General features: G+C 36.8%; 1 protein-coding gene across 3 annotated transcripts in view; it reads left to right on the top strand.

Moving 5' to 3' along the window:
- MMUT (methylmalonyl-CoA mutase) overlaps positions 1–19163 on the top strand; it is a 32576-nt gene that overhangs the window by 779 nt on the left and 12634 nt on the right. For 2 of the 3 annotated variants that reach the window (XM_081944147.1, XM_081944146.1), the window contains exons 2-10: positions 404–825; positions 2090–2457; positions 2556–2713; positions 3597–3768; positions 4799–5047; positions 8946–9057; positions 10667–10782; positions 13408–13523; positions 14599–14730. In XM_081944147.1, coding sequence (XP_081800273.1) covers positions 447–825; positions 2090–2457; positions 2556–2713; positions 3597–3768; positions 4799–5047; positions 8946–9057; positions 10667–10782; positions 13408–13523; positions 14599–14730 — 1802 coding nt within the window. In that variant the 5' untranslated portion in view covers positions 404–446. The remainder of the gene's footprint in view (positions 1–403; positions 826–2089; positions 2458–2555; positions 2714–3596; positions 3769–4798; positions 5048–8945; positions 9058–10666; positions 10783–13407; positions 13524–14598; positions 14731–19163) is intronic. The other variant, XM_081944148.1, reaches the window with a different exon arrangement.

Raw genomic sequence — 19163 nt, 5'->3', positions numbered from 1 at the left:
GAACAGTTTGAAATGAAAGCAGGCACTGTTTTTCTTTCTTTGTTCCCTCCATATTCTGATAGGTGGAGATATCAAGTAGCTTGCTTAATAGCTCTAAACAATCCTGGTTCTTCCTGGTCCTTTTGTGCTCCCAATCTTAAAGATTATTTGTAGGCATGCTACAACTGAATTGCACTTAAGTTCTGAGTTGTGAACTTGCGAAAACAGTTAAGAGACAGTCTGTGCAAAACAAATGTAAAAGTTAATTTGAAATTAGAATCTCAGAAGTCTGTAAATCACAACTTGTTCTTCTCTTGAAACAAAATGGATGCATCTAATTTTACATGAGGGGTATATAAAAGGAAGATATACTATCTCTTTGGCCTTCTTAAAAATAATGAATTGCTTCATTAATTTTATCCAGCTCTTGGAATACAGGCACATCTTCACGACTATTTTAGTAGAAAATGTTACGGGTCAAGAATGGACTTCTGCATCATTGGCCCTTATGTTGCAGGAGAGAAGCAAGTCTGTTTCCCCTCCAACCAAGTTGGCGTTTGCTGCATCAGCATGTACTCCATCCTGAATGGACTGCAATGGCTAAAAAGCAGCTAAAGGGCAAAAGCCCTGAAGAGTTGATATGGCACACCCCAGAGGGAATTGCCATCAAGCCACTGTATTCTACACGTGACACAGCAGGCTTTCCTGAAGAATTACCTGGAGTAAAGCCCTTCACGAGAGGTCCTTATCCTACCATGTATACATACAGGCCTTGGACCATCCGCCAATATGCTGGCTTCAGTACTGTGGAGGAAAGCAACATGTTTTATAAAGATAACATCAAGGGTGAGATGTCTTCCTTAGGGATTGGGCATTAAGGACAACACTGTTGCGGTTGTAATCAGATATTTTTAATATATTTTTATAACTGTAAGTCAGTTTTGACTTCTGGATGAATCCCTGCAGTTTTCGTGGCCACCTTTTTAGAAGTGAATTTCTGCTCCTTTTTTTTAGAGCTGAAAGTAACTGGCTTAAAGTCACCTAGCTGTTTTCATGCCTAAGCAGGACTAAAAGTCATGGTCCCCCAATTGCTAGCCAGATGTCTTTAACCACTAAATCAAATTGGCTTTCAGTTGTAACTGTATTTATTTATATTAATTTTCTTTACATATATGTATAGGTAATTCATATCAGAAATAAGTTGCTTAGGAATTAATAGCATCCTGTTCGGATGATCATATACAGCAGGCATGTCAAACTCAAGGCCCAGGGGCTGGATCCGTCCCGTGGTGTGCTTAGATCTGGCCTGCGGGGCCGCCCTGGAAACAGTGAAGGACTGGTCCGCGGTGCCTCTGCCAGCAAAAATGGAACTCAGGAGGGCTGCACATGGAGCTCAGGAGAGCTCTGTTTTCACTGGCAGAAGGTTGCAGGAGAGCATCGCAGCTGAAAATGGAGCTCAGCAGCCCATTTTCTCTAGCTACCACAGGTGCCCCAGACATGAGTGACCTCGAGCTGGCCATGCCTACCCTGCCCATGTCCACTGTGGCCCCTCAAGGTCAAACACAACCCTGATGCAGCCCTCAATTAAGTTTGACACCCCTGATATACAGCATTCAGTTTACATTTTTTAAATTTTTGTAAGTACTTGCTCAGAAGAGATGTAATTTATTTCATTAGAAAGACCAAGAAATGCTGAATATTTTTCTGCTCAAAAATAAATTGCAGTCCTGTAAATACATGATATGAAATCTATTTAAATATTTAGGATGGATTTCTTTCGTTAATAAAATTGCTTACAAGAATATAATCAGGAAGAGCAGTTCTGCTATAACAAATAGCCCTCTGTGATTACTCAGAATAACAGAGTTGGAGGATTGTGGGTTCTTTGATGAAAATTGAGGGGCTGCAGGATGAAAGAAAGCCTTGTGTAATTGGACACTTGCTTGTGCAAGACTGTATTCTTCCCTAATTTTTTATGTGATTCCTTTGGTCTGTATTGTTTTGAACAATGAATACCCATTTTCAGTCAAATTCAATTTAACAAAGATGAAGATACAATTGTATACATCATATTTTATATTTTTACTAAATTATTAATTTCATTTTCAAGCTGGTCAGCAGGGTTTATCCGTCGCATTTGATTTAGCAACTCATCGTGGTTATGACTCGGATAATCCTCGAGTTCGGGGTGATGTTGGAATGGCCGGAGTTGCCATTGACACAGTAGAAGATACTAAGATTCTTTTTGATGGAATTCCCTTGGAGAAAATGTCTGTTTCAATGACAATGAATGGGGCAGTAATTCCTATCTTAGCCACGTTCATTGTTACTGGGGAAGAACAAGGAGTGCCTCAATCCAAGCTGACAGGGACAATACAAAACGATATATTGAAGGAATTCATGGTTCGAAATACGTACATTTTCCCACCAGAACCATCAATGCAAATAATTGCTGACATCTTCCAATATACATCAAAGGTATTGTTTAGTTTTGTTTCCTTTAATTACCAAGTAGTTATCATGTCTATAAGGATCAGTGTTTGTTATAGAATAAATTTGTACATATTTTCTTACAGCACATGCCAAAATTTAATTCTATTTCTATCAGTGGATACCATATGCAAGAGGCTGGAGCTGATGCCATTTTGGAATTAGCATATACAATAGCTGATGGCTTGGAGTACTGCAGAACTGGACTTAAAGCTGGTCTTACCATTGATCAATTTGCACCAAGGTACATGAATTCAGGGTTTTTTGGGGTGGCGGGGGAGGTGGCTCCTTCTCTATCCTCAGGGTCAAAGCACATATTGTGAATTGAACTGTTATATTCCATAGTCTTACTAGGGCTTACTATTATAGTATTGGGATTTTCTTGCCTTTTACATAAATTAGGTAAGTGATCTTTTTTAGTATGGTATTAATATAGTCCAGTCAGTTCTTGGAGGTAGAGATAGAAGTTCTAACAGTTGGATTCAATTTAATACTTGCTATTATCTTGATTTGTACCCATTTAGAACAACAGAATGATGTAACAGAATTTTTATTCATTTAGTGGGGAGGGAGAAAAGATAAACAAGAAAGGAACTTTTTTTTTCCATTTTGCTTATCTGGATTAAAATAAAATAAAAATAAAATAGGTACTATTTTCTATTCTATTAGGAGTACTATAGATTGGGGTGGGGTGGGGTTGTTTTTTTATTCGACATCTTACTAAAATACTTCCTATCAGTATTCCCAGTGCATGAATAGTCCAATAAGATATAATTATTAACTTTAAAAGATGGTGTATATTTATTCGTGGTTTTGTAGGTGAGTGTGTTTGGAATACTATACTACTAATTTAAATTAAAACATTCATCAAACTTCTGCTTTCACTATGGACTACATATAATGTCCATCCCTCTGAAAATATAGTATTTGTTGTTCTTCCATAGAAACAGCGAGGTTTATAGCCATGATTCAGTGACCTTTTAGTAAATTGCCTGTAGTTTTACTAGCCGAAAGAAAATGAGGATTTTTAAAAAAAATTAAATTGAACTGTTGTTTATTTAAAATATAGGTTTTATATTATCATTTATTGCTTATTCTAGATATGATCTTAAGTTATTTTATTGCAGACTTTCTTTCTTCTGGGGAATTGGTATGAACTTCTATATGGAAATAGCTAAATTAAGAGCTGGAAGACGGCTTTGGGCTCACTTAATAGAGAAAATGTTTCAGCCCAAGGACACCAAATCACTTCTCCTTCGAGCTCATTGTCAGACTTCAGGATGGTCACTAACTGAACAGGTACAAATCAGAATATCAGTTATGATGACAAGCAAATTTTAAAGAAGTAAATATAGTATATACTCAATATGTTGCACTCCTGAATGTGTTTTTCTTTATAACTTAATTAGAGATAAATCCAATTCATTCCCCCGATCACCACTGCTGAATTTGGGGGAAGATTCTGGGATCAGCTGAGGACATGAGGAGGTGGCAAAGTTAGTTTCCTGGAATCTGCAGCATAATGGCTGGAATAAGAAAAAATGAAAACATTACTCTCCACAAGTATTTTAATTATTTCATTGATCATTAAAGCTTTGCCCAGATTTTCCTGCAACCTACTATCCTGTGTTTGCGGATGTGTTAAAGAGTAATACATATTTTATTTGATTAAAATTTTATAAATTAAGAAACAGAACTTAGGCACTCAGGAGTGTTAGAACTGTTCAGAGTAGAAAAAGGTGGTGTTTCACATTAGTGAGAGAAGCATTTGCAGCAACTACAGTCTTTGGGTCATTGATTTGAAGACTGTCAGTTGCTTCTCTGCCAATTTTAGCATTAGTACTGTTATACATACAAACAGATTCACAAACAACCAGAGACAAGTTTGAAGCATCTGCTTGACGTTTAGTAGATATGTTCTAGGCCAGCCAAGTGGCAATTCAGGTAGGAATTCCTAGGAGTGTTCTTGACACATCTGAAAGACTTCATGTTAGGGAAAGCTAGTTTAAGATGTCTCATAAAAATAGTTTCCCTTATAATGTATTTGATCTTCTGATTCTCCACCCTCCATTTCATCATTGGGAGCATCCCAATCCAATGTAAGTAACTCACTTTCATTTGATTATGATAGGTTCAACCTGTAGAAGTAATATTTATATTACCATAGTGTATTTTTTAATCCGATATTGTTAAAAGTTTCCAGGACATAACTGATGTCAAAGTCTAATTCAATAATATTATTCAGAACATTGCTGTGCTCAAAAGACAACATGTATTACTCTGCATCTGTTTCATTTTTTAAAAAATAAAGTTATTATTTTTGTAATAGGATCCTTACAATAACATTATCCGCACCACAGTTGAAGCAATGGCAGCTGTGTTTGGTGGTACCCAGTCCTTGCATACAAATTCATTTGATGAAGCTTTAGGACTACCAACTGTGAAAAGTGCACGAATTGCAAGGAATACACAGATAATAATACAAGAAGAATCTGGCATACCTAAAGTTGCTGATCCATGGGGTGGTTCATTTCTAATGGAATCTCTTACCAATGATGTTTATGAAGCCGCTTTAAAGGTTAGTTTCTTTAGTATAGAGAATGGAGAATAAGAAGATGCTTTTGTATTCTTTTATATGAGTTCAGAAACTAGCTTGCTTTTTTATATAGATATATTTCCTCTTTAACAGCTCTGTAGATTCCTATCTACCCAACATAATACACACACACACACACCAAATTTTAGCAATTTTTTTTTACTTTTTCCACTGATGAGTCAGCAGATGGCTTTGTACAAATCCACCCAGTTTTCTTGGAAACATTTTCAGAAGTTGTTTGACATTTTCTTACTAGGACTGAAAAGGAGTGCAACTGGACTCCAGTCACTCCAACTGGCTTTAGGCCAAATAGACAGGTTTGTGGATTAAGGGAAAAACCAGTTAAGTCTTTTTTTTTATAATAAATTTTTTATTTTCAAACAAACACATATAACACAAAAGCTTTTTCAACTACATTTGTCGATTGGTTACAAGGTCTTTCTGCGTCCTTTCCATAGTCATCACTTGAATTTTATCAAAATTCACATATTGTCAATCAAGATATCTTTGTATACGTTGTTATTATGCTTCCTTTGTTTGATTATCACTATTGTTTCTCCATTTTAGACAAGGTATTCTAAATATATAACCATTAATATTATAATGATTCATTATATCATCTTCAATATATCCAATAATAAAGAGTTATTTTTTTATCCTATTCTAAGTCATTCTATTATTTTAGCATTGATAACATTCTCTAGTAATTTTCAATTCCATGTTTTTCCCCATTATTAGGATCATCAATCTAATATACATGTATACATATTGTTATAATTATTAAACATCCATTAAGCCTAGCTATTATTACATCCTATCAACATAAGGCATATTAGATTTGAAGTAAATTTATATTATGGCATTTCATTACATCATCCTGAAATCATCCAATGATATTACATCTTTATATTCTATTCTATATAGAATTGTTTATCTTTTATAAAAAGGCTTTTCAACGTCATCTCCATAATCCTCACTTACAGTTTGTATAAAATTTCATATTATCTAGTATATATAAATGCTTTGTTATCATTATTAATCATTTATTTGACTATAGCTGTTATTACGTTGTACATAGCACTCAAAATTTAACTACATTTAACTGAATTTTATTGTGACATTTCATTTCATAATCCTGTATCCTTCCAGAAATAGTGTAGCCCAATATCTCTTGCAATTTGTAAAGTCTGTATTCTAAGTGTTTTCTTGATAAGTCTTATGTGGACTTCTCTTAAGAACTTGTTGTTCATTGCATGTCTTATAAGGATTCGAAACCCTCTATCTACTCCTTTTATCAGCTTAACTTTTGTTATCATCAGTGCTTCTGCCGAGATTACTCTCATTATTTCTGCTAAATTTTCTCTCCTTTCTTCATCTATGTTCTGACATTTGAAATAAAGTTCCGGTTCATCGATCTTTCCTTTCCATATTTCACACTTGTCATTTCCTTCCACTCTCAGTTTGCTGTCAGTGTCAACAATTTTCTTATCACTTTCATATGTCTCTGTGATTTCTTGAGCTCTGTCCTCAAACTTCATCACTGTCCCCGTACTTTCTGTATTTTGACCTATAATTTCAAGTCTCTTTTCAATTCTCTCTGTGATTATTAAAACTTTTTGAATTTCTAAGAAAATTATTTGCAAAGTTAGTGCCTTTTCTTCTTCACATTGTGCCATTTTCCAGGTTATAAATACTGCCAAAACATCCGAGACTTTTTAGGTTTCAAACAAATTCAGTGGAGCTTTTCAAATCAAAGCTTTCTCTTTCCTTCAAAGGAACACCTGTATAAACAAAATGTTTTCCACTAACCCTTTCAGTAAACAAAGCCTATAGTTTTGTAATATCAGATATTGCGAAGCCTCTAGCCACTAGATGACAGTGTTACCTCTTTGCCTCTGTACCTTTTTGCCTCTATAAACTCCAAGCTCCAGAAGAGGAAAAAAAATGTTTAAACATTACACTCCAACCAAGCCTTACGAGAGAAGGAACTTTTAATCCACGAATACAAAAAATTGAAAAAGTATAGAGGAAGAAGGAAGAAAAGAGACTAGTCCAGTTTAAAAGTAAGAGGCATTTGTAAAAAGTCCATCGATAGAAAACAAAGAAGATTAAGGTGGAAAAGATAACATGATAGTTTTGAACCAGGGTTAATTCGCCGCTTATTTTCTTCTGTCTTCAATTTTATTTTAAACTCCAAGTCTTTTGGGTTTTTCCTTCTCTAATAATAAAAAATTTTCTCACCATTTTGACACACTGTCTCTCCTGTACTGCTTCTGTTTCAGGGGCTTGTCCCAACCTTCTGCAGCCATTTTGGCTGCTTCTCTTGTAGCTGGCAAAAAGAGCTTTCTCCTGGATCAATCAGGGACTTTGCGATTTCCCTGAGATCAGCAGGATGCTCTTCTCTATCACTGTTCCTTCAGAACAGTTTAGGTCCAAAAGGACCGTCCAGGAACAGAGATATCGGCAACAATCCTGGAGCCCCAAGATTGCATGTCGTGTTGTTGCGACATCAAGCCTCTCTACTTCAAACCAGTTAAGTCTTAAGTTAAGAACATACTTAATATGTTGAATTTGGGAGTTAGGTATGTACCATTTGTAGAAGAACTTTTAGGTTCTTTCATTTTGAGTTTGAGCTACTTTTAAACTATCATGGGACATCAATCCTTTTAAGAATTAGGAAAAGTATTTTCTTTTCCAACGGCACTCAACATGTAGTTCTCAATGGAACTGCATCTACATGGAGGGAAGTATGCAGTGGAGTACCCCAAGGCTCTGTTTTAGGCCCAGTACTCTTCAACATCTTCATCAATGATTTGGATGAGGGAATAAATGGGGAACTCATCAAATTTGCAGATGACACCAAGCTGGCAGGAATAGCCAACACTCCAGAAGATAGGCTTAAGATACAGAAGGATCTTGACAAACTTGAACATTGGGCACTATCTAATAAAATGAAATTCAATGGTGAAAAGAGTAAGGTTCTACATTTAGGCAACAAAAATGGAATGCACAGGTACAGTATAGGTGATACCTTGCTCAGTAGTAGTAACTGTGAAAGGGATCTTGAAGTCCTAGTGGACAACCATTTAAATATGAGCCAGCAGTGTGCAGCAGCTGCCAAAAAAGCCAACACAGTTCTAGGTTGCATCAACAGAGGGATAGAATCAAGATCACGTGAAGTGTTAATACCACTTTATAATGCCTTGGTAAGGCCACACTTGGAATACTGCATTCAGTTCTGGTCGCCACGATGTAAAAAAGATGTGGAGACTCTAGAAAGAGTGCGGAGGTGAGCAACAAAGATGATTAGGGGACTGGAGACTAAAACATATGACGACCGGTTGCAGGAACTGGGTATGTTTAGCTTAAGAGAAAGAAGGACTAGGGGAGACATGATAGCAGTGTTCCAATATCTCAGGCGTTGCCACAAAGAAGAGGGAGTCAAACTATTCTCCAAGGTACCTGAGGGTAGAACAAGAAGCAATGGGTGGAAACTAATCAAGGAGAGAAGCAACTTAGAACTGAGGAGAAATTTCCTGACAGTTTGAACAATTAATCAGTGGAACAGCTTGCCTCCAGAAGTTGTGAATGCCCCAACACTGGAAGTCTTTAAGAAGATGTTGGATAGCTATTTGTCTGAAACGCTATAGGGTTTCCTGCCTAGGCAGGGGGTTGGACTAGAAGACCTCCAAGGTCCCTTCCAACTCTACTATTGTATTGTATTATATTAACTACTTGTTTATAAAGAGGGTTCTTATTTTTTCCTTTTTGGTAATTAATTTTTAATTTTTCTGTACTAGGGAGCCTAGAAATTTTATTAAATAAATATAATATTAGACAATAAGCACACTTATAGTCATTAACAGCTTTTCTTTGTTAGCTCATCAATGAGATTGAGGAGATGGGTGGAATGGCCAAAGCTGTAGCTGAAGGAATACCAAAACTTCACATTGAAGAATGTGCTGCTCGAAGACAAGCCAGGATTGATTCTGGTAAGGAAATCAAAATTATTTATTCTTGAACCATGTAAGCATTTAGAAGATCTTCTCTTATCTCACTGAAGTTAATATATGTGCATGAATAAGAATTTGATTTCAACTTTCTGTTTTAACTTCTATTCCAAAATAAATGTAAAACAATGAAGACGTTTTGGCTTTTAGCAATATTTTGAATAAAAGAAGAGCATTGGAACATTGTATTGTTTAGCATGAAGACTGCTGTTAGTTTTGTATGACCAAGGAGACTATTCATATTTCTCAAGCAGTCTTCTATATTGCATAACTTTTAAATAGAAAAATAAAGACTGTTTCCCACTCCCATCCTCAAATTTCTTGGACAGACCAAAGCATTTAAGTTCACTTAAGCAATTATTTGGCTCCTTTCCTGCTCAACAGTTTATTAAGACAAAATATATAATTGCTCTACAAGACTTAAATATGTTTGAAGTGATTGTGATTAGACAGCTATATTATTATTTTGTTCTGTAAATTACAGTCACAAAAAGTTCTTCTAACTTTTCCATTATGTATATGATATATAATCCAAATTCCAACATTTGAAAATGATCCTGTAGTATGATAACTACACTTACCATATGTGCACAAACATTCTTTGAAGTAGAATAGTTACGGGAATTCAGCGAGAGAAGTGAGAGCGCACGGCCAAAACGCACGTGAAGCGAACTGGTTGTTCAGCAGGTAGGAACACACCCCTGGCCTGAAGGACTCTCAGATTGTGAGGAAAAATATTCTCTGATATGATGATACCAAATTTGAACTGTTTGGCCTCTATTTTAAATGTTATGTCTGGAAGAAGCCAGGCACCGCTCGTCACCTGCCCAATATCTTTCCAAAAATGAAGCAGGGTGGCAGAATTGTGCTGTGGAGGTGTTTTTCAGCAGCAGGGACTGGGAGACTGGTCAAGGTTGAGGGAAAGCTGAATGAAGCAAAGTACATGAGAAAATGACAAAGATCCTAACACAGGAATGGCTTAGTGAAAATTCTGTGATTGCCCTATAGTGGCCAAGCCAGAGCCCTGTTGAACCCTATGGAACATATATCTGGAGGGACCTGAAAATGGCTGTCCACTGATGGTTGCCATCTAACCTGACTGAGCTTGAGAGGATTTGCAAGAAAGAGTGGCAGAATCCAGGTGTGCAAAGCTTGTCGCGTCATACCCCAAAAGTCCTGAGGCTGTAATTTCTGCCAAAGGTGCTTCAACGAAGTACTGAGTAAAGGGTCTAATTATTATGCCAATGTGATATTTCAGTTTTTTTCTTTTTAGTAATGTAGAGACATTTCTAAAATTCTGCTTTCAGTCATTATGGGGTACTGAATGTAGATTAATGAGAAAAAATGAATTTCAACAACTGTAGAATCAGGCTGCATCATAACAAATGGAGAAAAGTGAAGGTAGTCGGAATGCTTTCTGAATGCACTGTACATTGAAATATCTTAGCTTCTCTATATGTGGGTCTGTGTGTAAAAGTTATTTTATATTGAATGTGTATTTGAACTGATTTCACTTTGTGAACTCATTTCAGCTGATCGCAGGTACAGAATAACAAACATTATTATTTTTTAAATATTTGAAAAATAACAGGTTCAGAAGTAATCGTTGGAGTAAACAAATACCAATTAGAAAAAGAAGAGACTGTTGAAGTTTTGGCAATTGATAATACATCTGTCCGTAACAAACAAATTGAGAAGCTGATAAAGGTAAAAGCTGTGCAGTTCTTTTAAGAAGAAGAAAGATGTTTTGTTTTTCATTTTCTCAACAAAAACTGGGTTGTGCTGAGGAATAGGGTTATGGTCAAATTGCTCAGCAACAGATGATTTTTTTTTTAAAGAATGCTTCATAGTCTTTTTTAAGAGTGTTTTATATGAACTATCTTAATCTGTTCCTTATTTATGGTTGAGGTTTGTATTGGAGATTTCTAGTACAATCTCTTAGCCCCAGCTATCACAGCTCTGGTCTTTTCTACAGAAGTTTCCAGAAGACTGTAAATGTATGGAATCTGAATTTTACAGTGCAGGTTTATAGTAAATACATGCAAAAAATCTGATTCCCCTTCCTCATAGCGCCAAGAGTGTTGTTTACACATTGCATGTTATTGCTATATATAATATTCATATATACAACTTGAAAGAAGCAGCTTTTCAGTACTGAGCTTTGTCTGTTCCTTATTTTGCTGAAGATCACCCTATGAATACCTTAAAGCAGGGGTGAAATTCAGCAGGTTCTAGGGAACCGGTAGCGGACATTTTCTGTAGTTCTGAGAACCGGCAAATACTACCTCTGACTGGCCCCAGAATGGGGTGATAATGGAGATTTTGCAATATCCTTCCCCTGGGGTAGGGTGGGAATGGAGATTTTGCAGTATCCTTCCTCTGCCACACCCACCAAGCCACACCCACAGAACCGGTAGTAAAAAAAATGAATTTCACCACTGCCTTAAAGCACTATCTATCTCTTACATTTTCTAGTTTTAAGATCAATTTTGTAAATATTGGAAATGTTTGTAAATATCCTGTAACATTTCAGCAGAGGAACTAATGAACAGTTGTGGGAGACAGGGGCTTATTTTGGACCACTTAAATCTGAATTCAGATTTATAAACATTTGAGACATTTTGTCTGCTTTGAGTCTCCCCCCCCCCCCCCATTTTATTTACCTTGACCCTAACAGCCAACTAAAACTGATCTTCAGGAACGTGGTATAGGGAATGACTCAAATAGCTTAATAAATTATTGTGCAAAGACTAAACTTTGTTTTGGATGTTTGAAATTATTTTGAAGGCAGGAGAACAAACCTACTGATTACATTCCATTGTTAAACAGAAATTTGCTTTGAAGAACATGGTTGCATAATTCATGAAATAAACCTTAGGTTTTAGCCATCTATAATATGGCTTTATAGTAAGGTACAAAAGGTTAGCCTAGTTTAAAACAACAGCTCAGAACAACTCTAATGAGAAATAACATGCTTTCATTAACCATAGAAACTATAGGAAATAATTGCTTCCTTATTATATTCAGATATATCTCAGCACATTTCATGGGAGCTTGTTATTTTTTGTGAAGTGTATAGTTGATAGGTAGTGGTCAGGATTCACAATACATATAACACTTTAATATTTAAAAAAGTTAAAATGAATGAATATAAGTGCTGGGAAATCATGTGATTTGGTTTTTTAAATTGATAAAAATTGCACACGCTCCAAATCAATTGTTATACCTTAGATACAAGGAAAATAATATTCTGAAGATGGCTTTGATTTTAAAAATAGTAAAAATCTATACATTTTATTGATTATTTAATGGGCCTCAATATTGGACAGGTTACGAATCTCAGAATTTATGCCTACAGGTAGTTCTTAACTTAAAACCATTCATTTAGTAACCATTCAAAAGTAAAATGGCCCTTAAAAAAGTGACTTATGAACATTTTTCACATGACCATTGCAGCATCCCCATGGTCACGTGATCAAAATTCAGAAGTCTGGCAACTGGTTCATATTTATGACAGTTGCAGTGTCCTGAGATCATGTAATCATATTTTGCAAATTTCTGACAAGCAAAGTCAATGAGGAAGCCAAATTCACTTAACAACTATGTTACTAATTTAACAACTGCAATGATTAACTTAACAGTTGTGGCAAGAAAAAGTCATAACACGGGCCAAAACTCATTTAACAAATGTCATGTTTAACAATATAAAATTTGGGTTCAATTGTGGTTGTAAGTCAAGGACCAACGGTTTTAGCAGTTTAAGAACAGTTGATTTGCAAACTTATCAATCTTTTAGTTTGTGATTGCAACTGAATTGCTTGGCTTCAAATCCCAGTTTCAGACATACACGTATTTTGTAACAGAGAGGTTCAATATGTCTTTTTTCATCATACTGTATTTTTCGGAGTATAAGACGCACCTTTTTCCCTCAAAAAAAAGGCTGAAAATCTGGGTGCGTCTTATACACTGAATACAGCATTTCTTTGCCTCCTGAAGCCCTGCCCCTTTACCAAAATGGCCGTGTGTAGCTTGTAGGAGGTTTTCAGAGAGCTCCTGGGGGCTGGGGAGAGCAGAAATGAGGGGAAAATGGGCCTTTTTTTGCTCAATTTTGCTTCCTAATGCCCTTTTTTTGTCAGAAAACGGCTCCATTTTTGCGAAAAGCAGGCTGTTTTTGGGACGTTTGCAGAGTGCAAAAAAAATTTATTTGCTCCTTCAAAACCTTGGTGCGTCTTATACTTCAAAAAATATGGCAGATATTGAGGAAAGTCAGGGTGGAATGGGCTGGGATTAGTAGTGTACAATATTACTTTTCTTTCATACTTCCCCTTAAAGGTGAAAGCTTGCAGAGATGAAGTAGCAGCCCAAAAATGCCTCACTGCTTTAACTGAATGTGCGGCTACAAGCCAAGGTAACTTGCTGGCCCTGGCAGTAGACGCAGCACGTGCAAGGTAGGTGGAAAGGATTGTGCACATTTATCTAAGTGGACTTTAGAGCTATACTTTTGTTTCATAGTGGAGTTGACTATACTTGACAAGCACAGTGCCTCCCTGCACTCAATCTGCAAAGCAACATTTGAGGCTCACTAAGAGTTTTTGTGGTATGAAGGAACATGGAGATAATACTAGAATATGTTTAGAATACCCAGTGTGTCCATTGCTTTTCCCAAAATGTATACAAAAGAGATTACTGCAGAACTGAAGAAGCTTCTTGGATGAGAAGAGAAACATCTTCAAGGAAAAACAAAGCCCAGTTGTCTTGGGGAAACGGGGGACACACCTTTGGAATAACCATGACTCTCCATGGAGAATCTCCATAGACATATGAGATTATATACAAAAGAATTTGGTCTAGTGGTTAAGGCACCAGGCTAGATTTAGTAGTTGGATGTGCTAAAACCTAGCTTTAATTTATTTCCCTGCAATTCTGAATGCCTGCCACCATGTTGACATGAAAGCCTTCACAAGAACTGTAAAAGCCCATACTGTAGTTGAGAAACTGATATAATCACATATCCCAATCATGCTATTCATTGTAATGCATTCCGCTGAAAACAGTAAATTTCTGTTAATCACTTCAAAAACAGTTCTCCTTGAGAGTATTTAATCCCACAAAACTGAACTAGGAGGCAGAGTGATTTAGCAATAAAAGTGTGGATTAACAGCATAAATCCATCCTTATCCAGAGACGCTCACTGAGTGACCCTAGGCTAGGCATCTTATCAGTCCACCTACCTCGGGGGGGGGGGGGGATTTTCAGGAGGGGGGAGGTGAGAAGCAGGAGCATGGTATATATTTCCTTGCATTTTTGAACAAAAATCAAGATACATATCTTAAAATATTATGCATATATATATGTAAACTATTATAATTTTAAATATTGAACTGGAAAACATGTGAATAAGTATGCTATTCGTATAGCATACTGCTATAGTACAAGCATACATATTTTGCTAATGGTATTTTTGATAGATTATACCTCTTCAAAAGAAATAAATCTAATGTTTTGATTGTATACTTGCTTCAGATGTACAGTTGGTGAAATAACAGATTCCATGAAAAAGGTGTTTGGTGAGCATAGAGCCAGTGATCGCATGGTGAGTGGTGCTTACCGTCAGGAATTTGGAGAGAGTGATGAGATTACTCAAGCCATCAACAGGTATGACATGTACTCTTTTCCTTTGTGTTTATGTGTCTTATTTTCCAAGAGTTCAAATTCCCAAAGTCAATTTCCCTTGATTTACGACTGCTTGCTTAGGGAAGCAAAGACATATCTCCAAAAGGAACTTACAACCCAGTTTCAAAGTTCCAATGGCCTCTCCGCATGATCTCACAATTGCATTTTGGGGGTTGGCAACTGCCCATATTTACAGCTGTTTGGCCGTGTGATAGTGATTTATGACTTTTTAACTTGAAAATAGTGTTTAATTCCACCTTCCAAGAAAAAAATGTCTAAATGGGCTTGCTTAACAACCACCACAATTAATTAGCAACCATGGAGTTTGCTTAATGACCACTGCAAGAGCTCATAAAATTGAGCACACTCACATGGTGACTCACTTTATGATTGGTACAACTTATGGTTATACATTGAGGATTACCAGCAGTATATCTTAGGTCTTATATATATTCTCTTCATTATTAAATTAGGAAATTGCTTTCTCTCTTTTCCATTCTTTAAGACAATTATATTTCTTTAGTAAATGTAATTCTTCAAAATTTTGTAAGATCCACTAATACTTTTAAAGCTTTTGTATCTTTTTGTACATCTAAAGAATGTTTACTGTTTCTATGTAGGGACTCCACATTATTTTTTAGTTTAATTGTTTAATAATTCATTCACAGTCTACCATTTTCCTAATGAGATTTGAGAATATTTTGAAATTAAAATTTAGCAAATAAGTATATTTTAATAAGATTTTAAAAGCATATTTTCTTAATTTTCAGTTTCAAAACTATAAAGTGATATATACATGTAATTTTATGCTCATAGTGTTTACACAATTCAAAGTTATGTCTGTACATTGGAAATAATAACTCTATGGTTTCCAGGATATGTGTGACATGAATTGCCATGTCCCTTCATTTCCTTAAAGCCTTTTCTTTTTCCTGCTTATATTCTTCACTAAATTTCCTTCTATCAGCTCTCTTTCTCTGCTTCCATCTATTTCCTCTACTTTTCCATTCGGTCTATACCCACTCCTTTATCCCCTCTTCTCCCCTTTTCCTTTGCTTTATTGTTTATTTATATTTTGCTTTTGTTACTTTCATAAATAACTCAAGGCAGTGAACAAAACCTAATACTCCTTTCTCATCCTACGTTCCCTATAACAACAATCCTGTGTAGTATATTGATCTGAGAGACTGACTGACCTAAAATTACCCAGCCAGCTTTCAGGCCTAAAGTGGGATTAGAATTCAGTCTCCAGGTTTCAACTTTAAGGTTCCTCAGGTACCTTAATGACGAGAGCAAACATGCTTTATTTCATTGTTTCAAAAGAACAGAAACCCTCAGCAATTTTTATCCTCATTAGTTTAAAAAACAATTGCATTTACAGCTACCTTAATAGTGACACAATTCTGCACTATTTTTAAAATACACAGCAATAACGGGGGGGGGGGGGTATTAGTAATAAACAAAGAATGAAAACCCAACCAGTATAAAATCAATACAACAAACTGTATAATACACACATAGCTGGAGCTAGAAACAACAAACCTTGTTTACTTTGTTCATTTAGTGACTATTTTAAGTTAAAATGGCCCTGAAAAAAGTGATTTATCACTGTTTTTCATACTTATGACTGTTGTACCATCACCATGGTCACATGATGAAGATTCAGACACTTGGCAACTGATTCATTTTTATGATAGTTACAGTATTCCAGTGTCATGTGATCACTGTTTGCTATCTTCTGATAAGCAAAGTCAATGGGGAAACTTAGCCATATTACTAACTGAACAACTGCAGTGATTCATTTAACAACTGTGGCAAGAAACATTGTAAAATGGGGCTAAATTCACTTAACAACTGTCTCGCTTACAATAGAAATTTGTAGCTCAATTGTTGGAGGAGGAGCCAATGTTGCGACGAGACAATGTGCGATCTCAATGCTCTGAGATTGCTGTTGATACTTTTGCCCCTGGGTGGTCCAAACGGACGTAAACCTTCCCGCAGAGACGGTGAACAGGAAGAATACGTCTTGCTGATCTCAGGGACATCGCAAAGTCCCTGATCGATCCAAGAGAAGTTCTTGAAGCCGGCGACAAAAAATCCAGCCATTAGGCTGATGAAGTCGGCTCCAAAACGGAAGAATACGGAAAGAGAAAGTGTTTCCAGCTGGTGAGGAATTTTTACCATTTTAAAAGAGACTGCCTATAAAAAACTTAAAACTAATTTAAATTGGAGAACAGAAGAAATAAGTGGCAGAATTAAATTTGGAATGGTTTTGGATAGCGGGTTATCTTTTTAAATGCTATCTTTATGGATGGAATTTATGCATGGAATTTACGCAAGCCTTTTAAAAGAATGGATTAAGTTTTCTTCAATTTTTTTTCTTTTATTATTCTTTGTAACCTATGGACTAAAATTCTCCTCTTTCATTACTGTGGGTATTCTTCTAACTCATTCAAGAATCGGACTTTTTTTTTTCTTGAAATGCAAAAAAGATACAAAAAAATCAAAGAAGATTGCAACAATAACACTGCTATTCAGAGGCTGGTGGTTTGTGTTTTGGAAACAAAACACTCTTACTTTTCTCACTGATTATCTGGCTTGGCACTCCAAGTTCTCACTGCTTGTGTCAGCGTTCCAAATACCATGCATGAATAAATCAAAGTCCAAGGCAGAATCATCCTTAAAGTTCCAATTTAATAATACAGGTATGTTGGCACATCTGTGGAATTCCAACTCTGATTTACATCCTGGAATTCCACCCAGTTGAAAGTTCATGATCTATCCCCACACCCATAAATCAATCACATGGCCCAATCTTCTTCCACACTGGCATCTCCACCAGGCTTCTTCCAGTCAAGTGTCGAGGTGCGGAGACAAAATATGACCTTGGCTTCTAGAAAGGAATGACAACACACATTCCACAATTCTACTCCTTCCTATTCCCCCCTCCCAGTTACTACACTAATGAAACAGCATTGGAAATTATAAGAATGTGTGGCGGGCCAAAGATTCTTAAAGGAACCTCTGCAGGCCTGACAGGTGGCCTCTCTACAAAAAAAAACCACGTTTTCTGCAAAAGAAGTAAAAGTAGAAATTATATTCAATTAACCACCTCTGCCTCCCCCAGGGGGACCATTTGGCTTATCAGGGAACTTCTCATGGAATTGTTTCACTAAGTTATCCGCTTTCAGATCCCAACTTTTCACCCACGTAGCTTCAGACAAAGGGTACCCCTTCCAATGCACTAAATACTGTAAGCGACCTTTATACAGCCTGGAATCTGAGATTTTTTTCACCTCATAATGTGTTTCCCCTTCTACCACTACAGGAGGAGGGGGAGCTTGGGTGGATGGCCTTATGATAGACCCCATTACTGGCTTCAGTAAGCTACAATGGAATACCGGGTAAATCTTCCCTTGGAGTCTGGGTAGGCTGTAACTGGGTTAATTATCTTTTCTATTGGGAAAGGACCTAGAAATTTTGGACCTAATTTCTTACTAGGCATCCTTAATTGTATGTATTTAGTAGACACAAAAACTTTGCCCCCACTCAAAAGGGGGGGTTGGAGGGAGCGATGTTTATCAGCTTGCTTCTTGTAGGCTTCTGCCGCATCTGCTAGGGCCTTTTTCGTATTTTCCCATCCCTTTAGTGTCTCCAGCCATTCATTTAGAGACATGGAGGAGGGAGGTTCTTTAGGTAGTTCAGGCATGGGAACGAATTCCATGCCACTGGTAATCTGGAAAGGAGTTAATCCGGTACTGCTGTGGACCGCATTATTATATGCTACTTCGGCGAATGGTAGCAAGTCCAACCAATTGTCTTGCTGATAGTCCACATAACACTGGATGTATTGTTCCACCATCACATTGGTCCTCTCTGCTGCCCCATTTGTGCTGGGATGAAATGCTGAGCTGATTCCCTGTGTGGACCCGATCGATTTAAGGAATTATCTCCAGAACTTGGCGGTGAACTGAACTCCGTGATCTGAAATGATCCCTTTTGGCACCCCATGCAGGCAATAAATGTGTTTCACAAACATTTTCGCTAATTTCTTTGCGGATGGCAGGCCTGAGCAACCGATAAAATGCGCTTGCTTGGAAAACAAATCAGTAACTGTCCAGATTACTCTATTACCGCTGCTATCTGGAAGCTTGATGATTAAATCCATTGCTATCTCTTTCCATGGTCGGCTAGGGCTGGCCACTTGTTGTAGTAGTCCAGAGGGCTTTCCTGGCCGGGTTTTCATCGTGGCACAAGTAGCACAGCTTTTTACATAATCTTCCACCTCTGATCTCATCTTTGGCCACCAAAATAGACTCCTGGCGAGGTGGAGAGTTTTCAGGAATCTGAAATGACCTCCTAGTTTCACATCATGACTCCGCTGTAGCACTTGCAGTCTCATCTCTGCAGGGACG

The sequence above is a fragment of the Natrix helvetica genome (assembly GCF_964273705.1).
Source record: "Natrix helvetica genome assembly, chromosome: 2".
In the NCBI taxonomy this organism is placed as follows: Eukaryota; Metazoa; Chordata; class Lepidosauria; order Squamata; family Natricidae; genus Natrix; species Natrix helvetica.
Note: the sequence above shows the minus strand (reverse complement) of the source record. Positions and strands in the feature narration are given on the sequence as shown.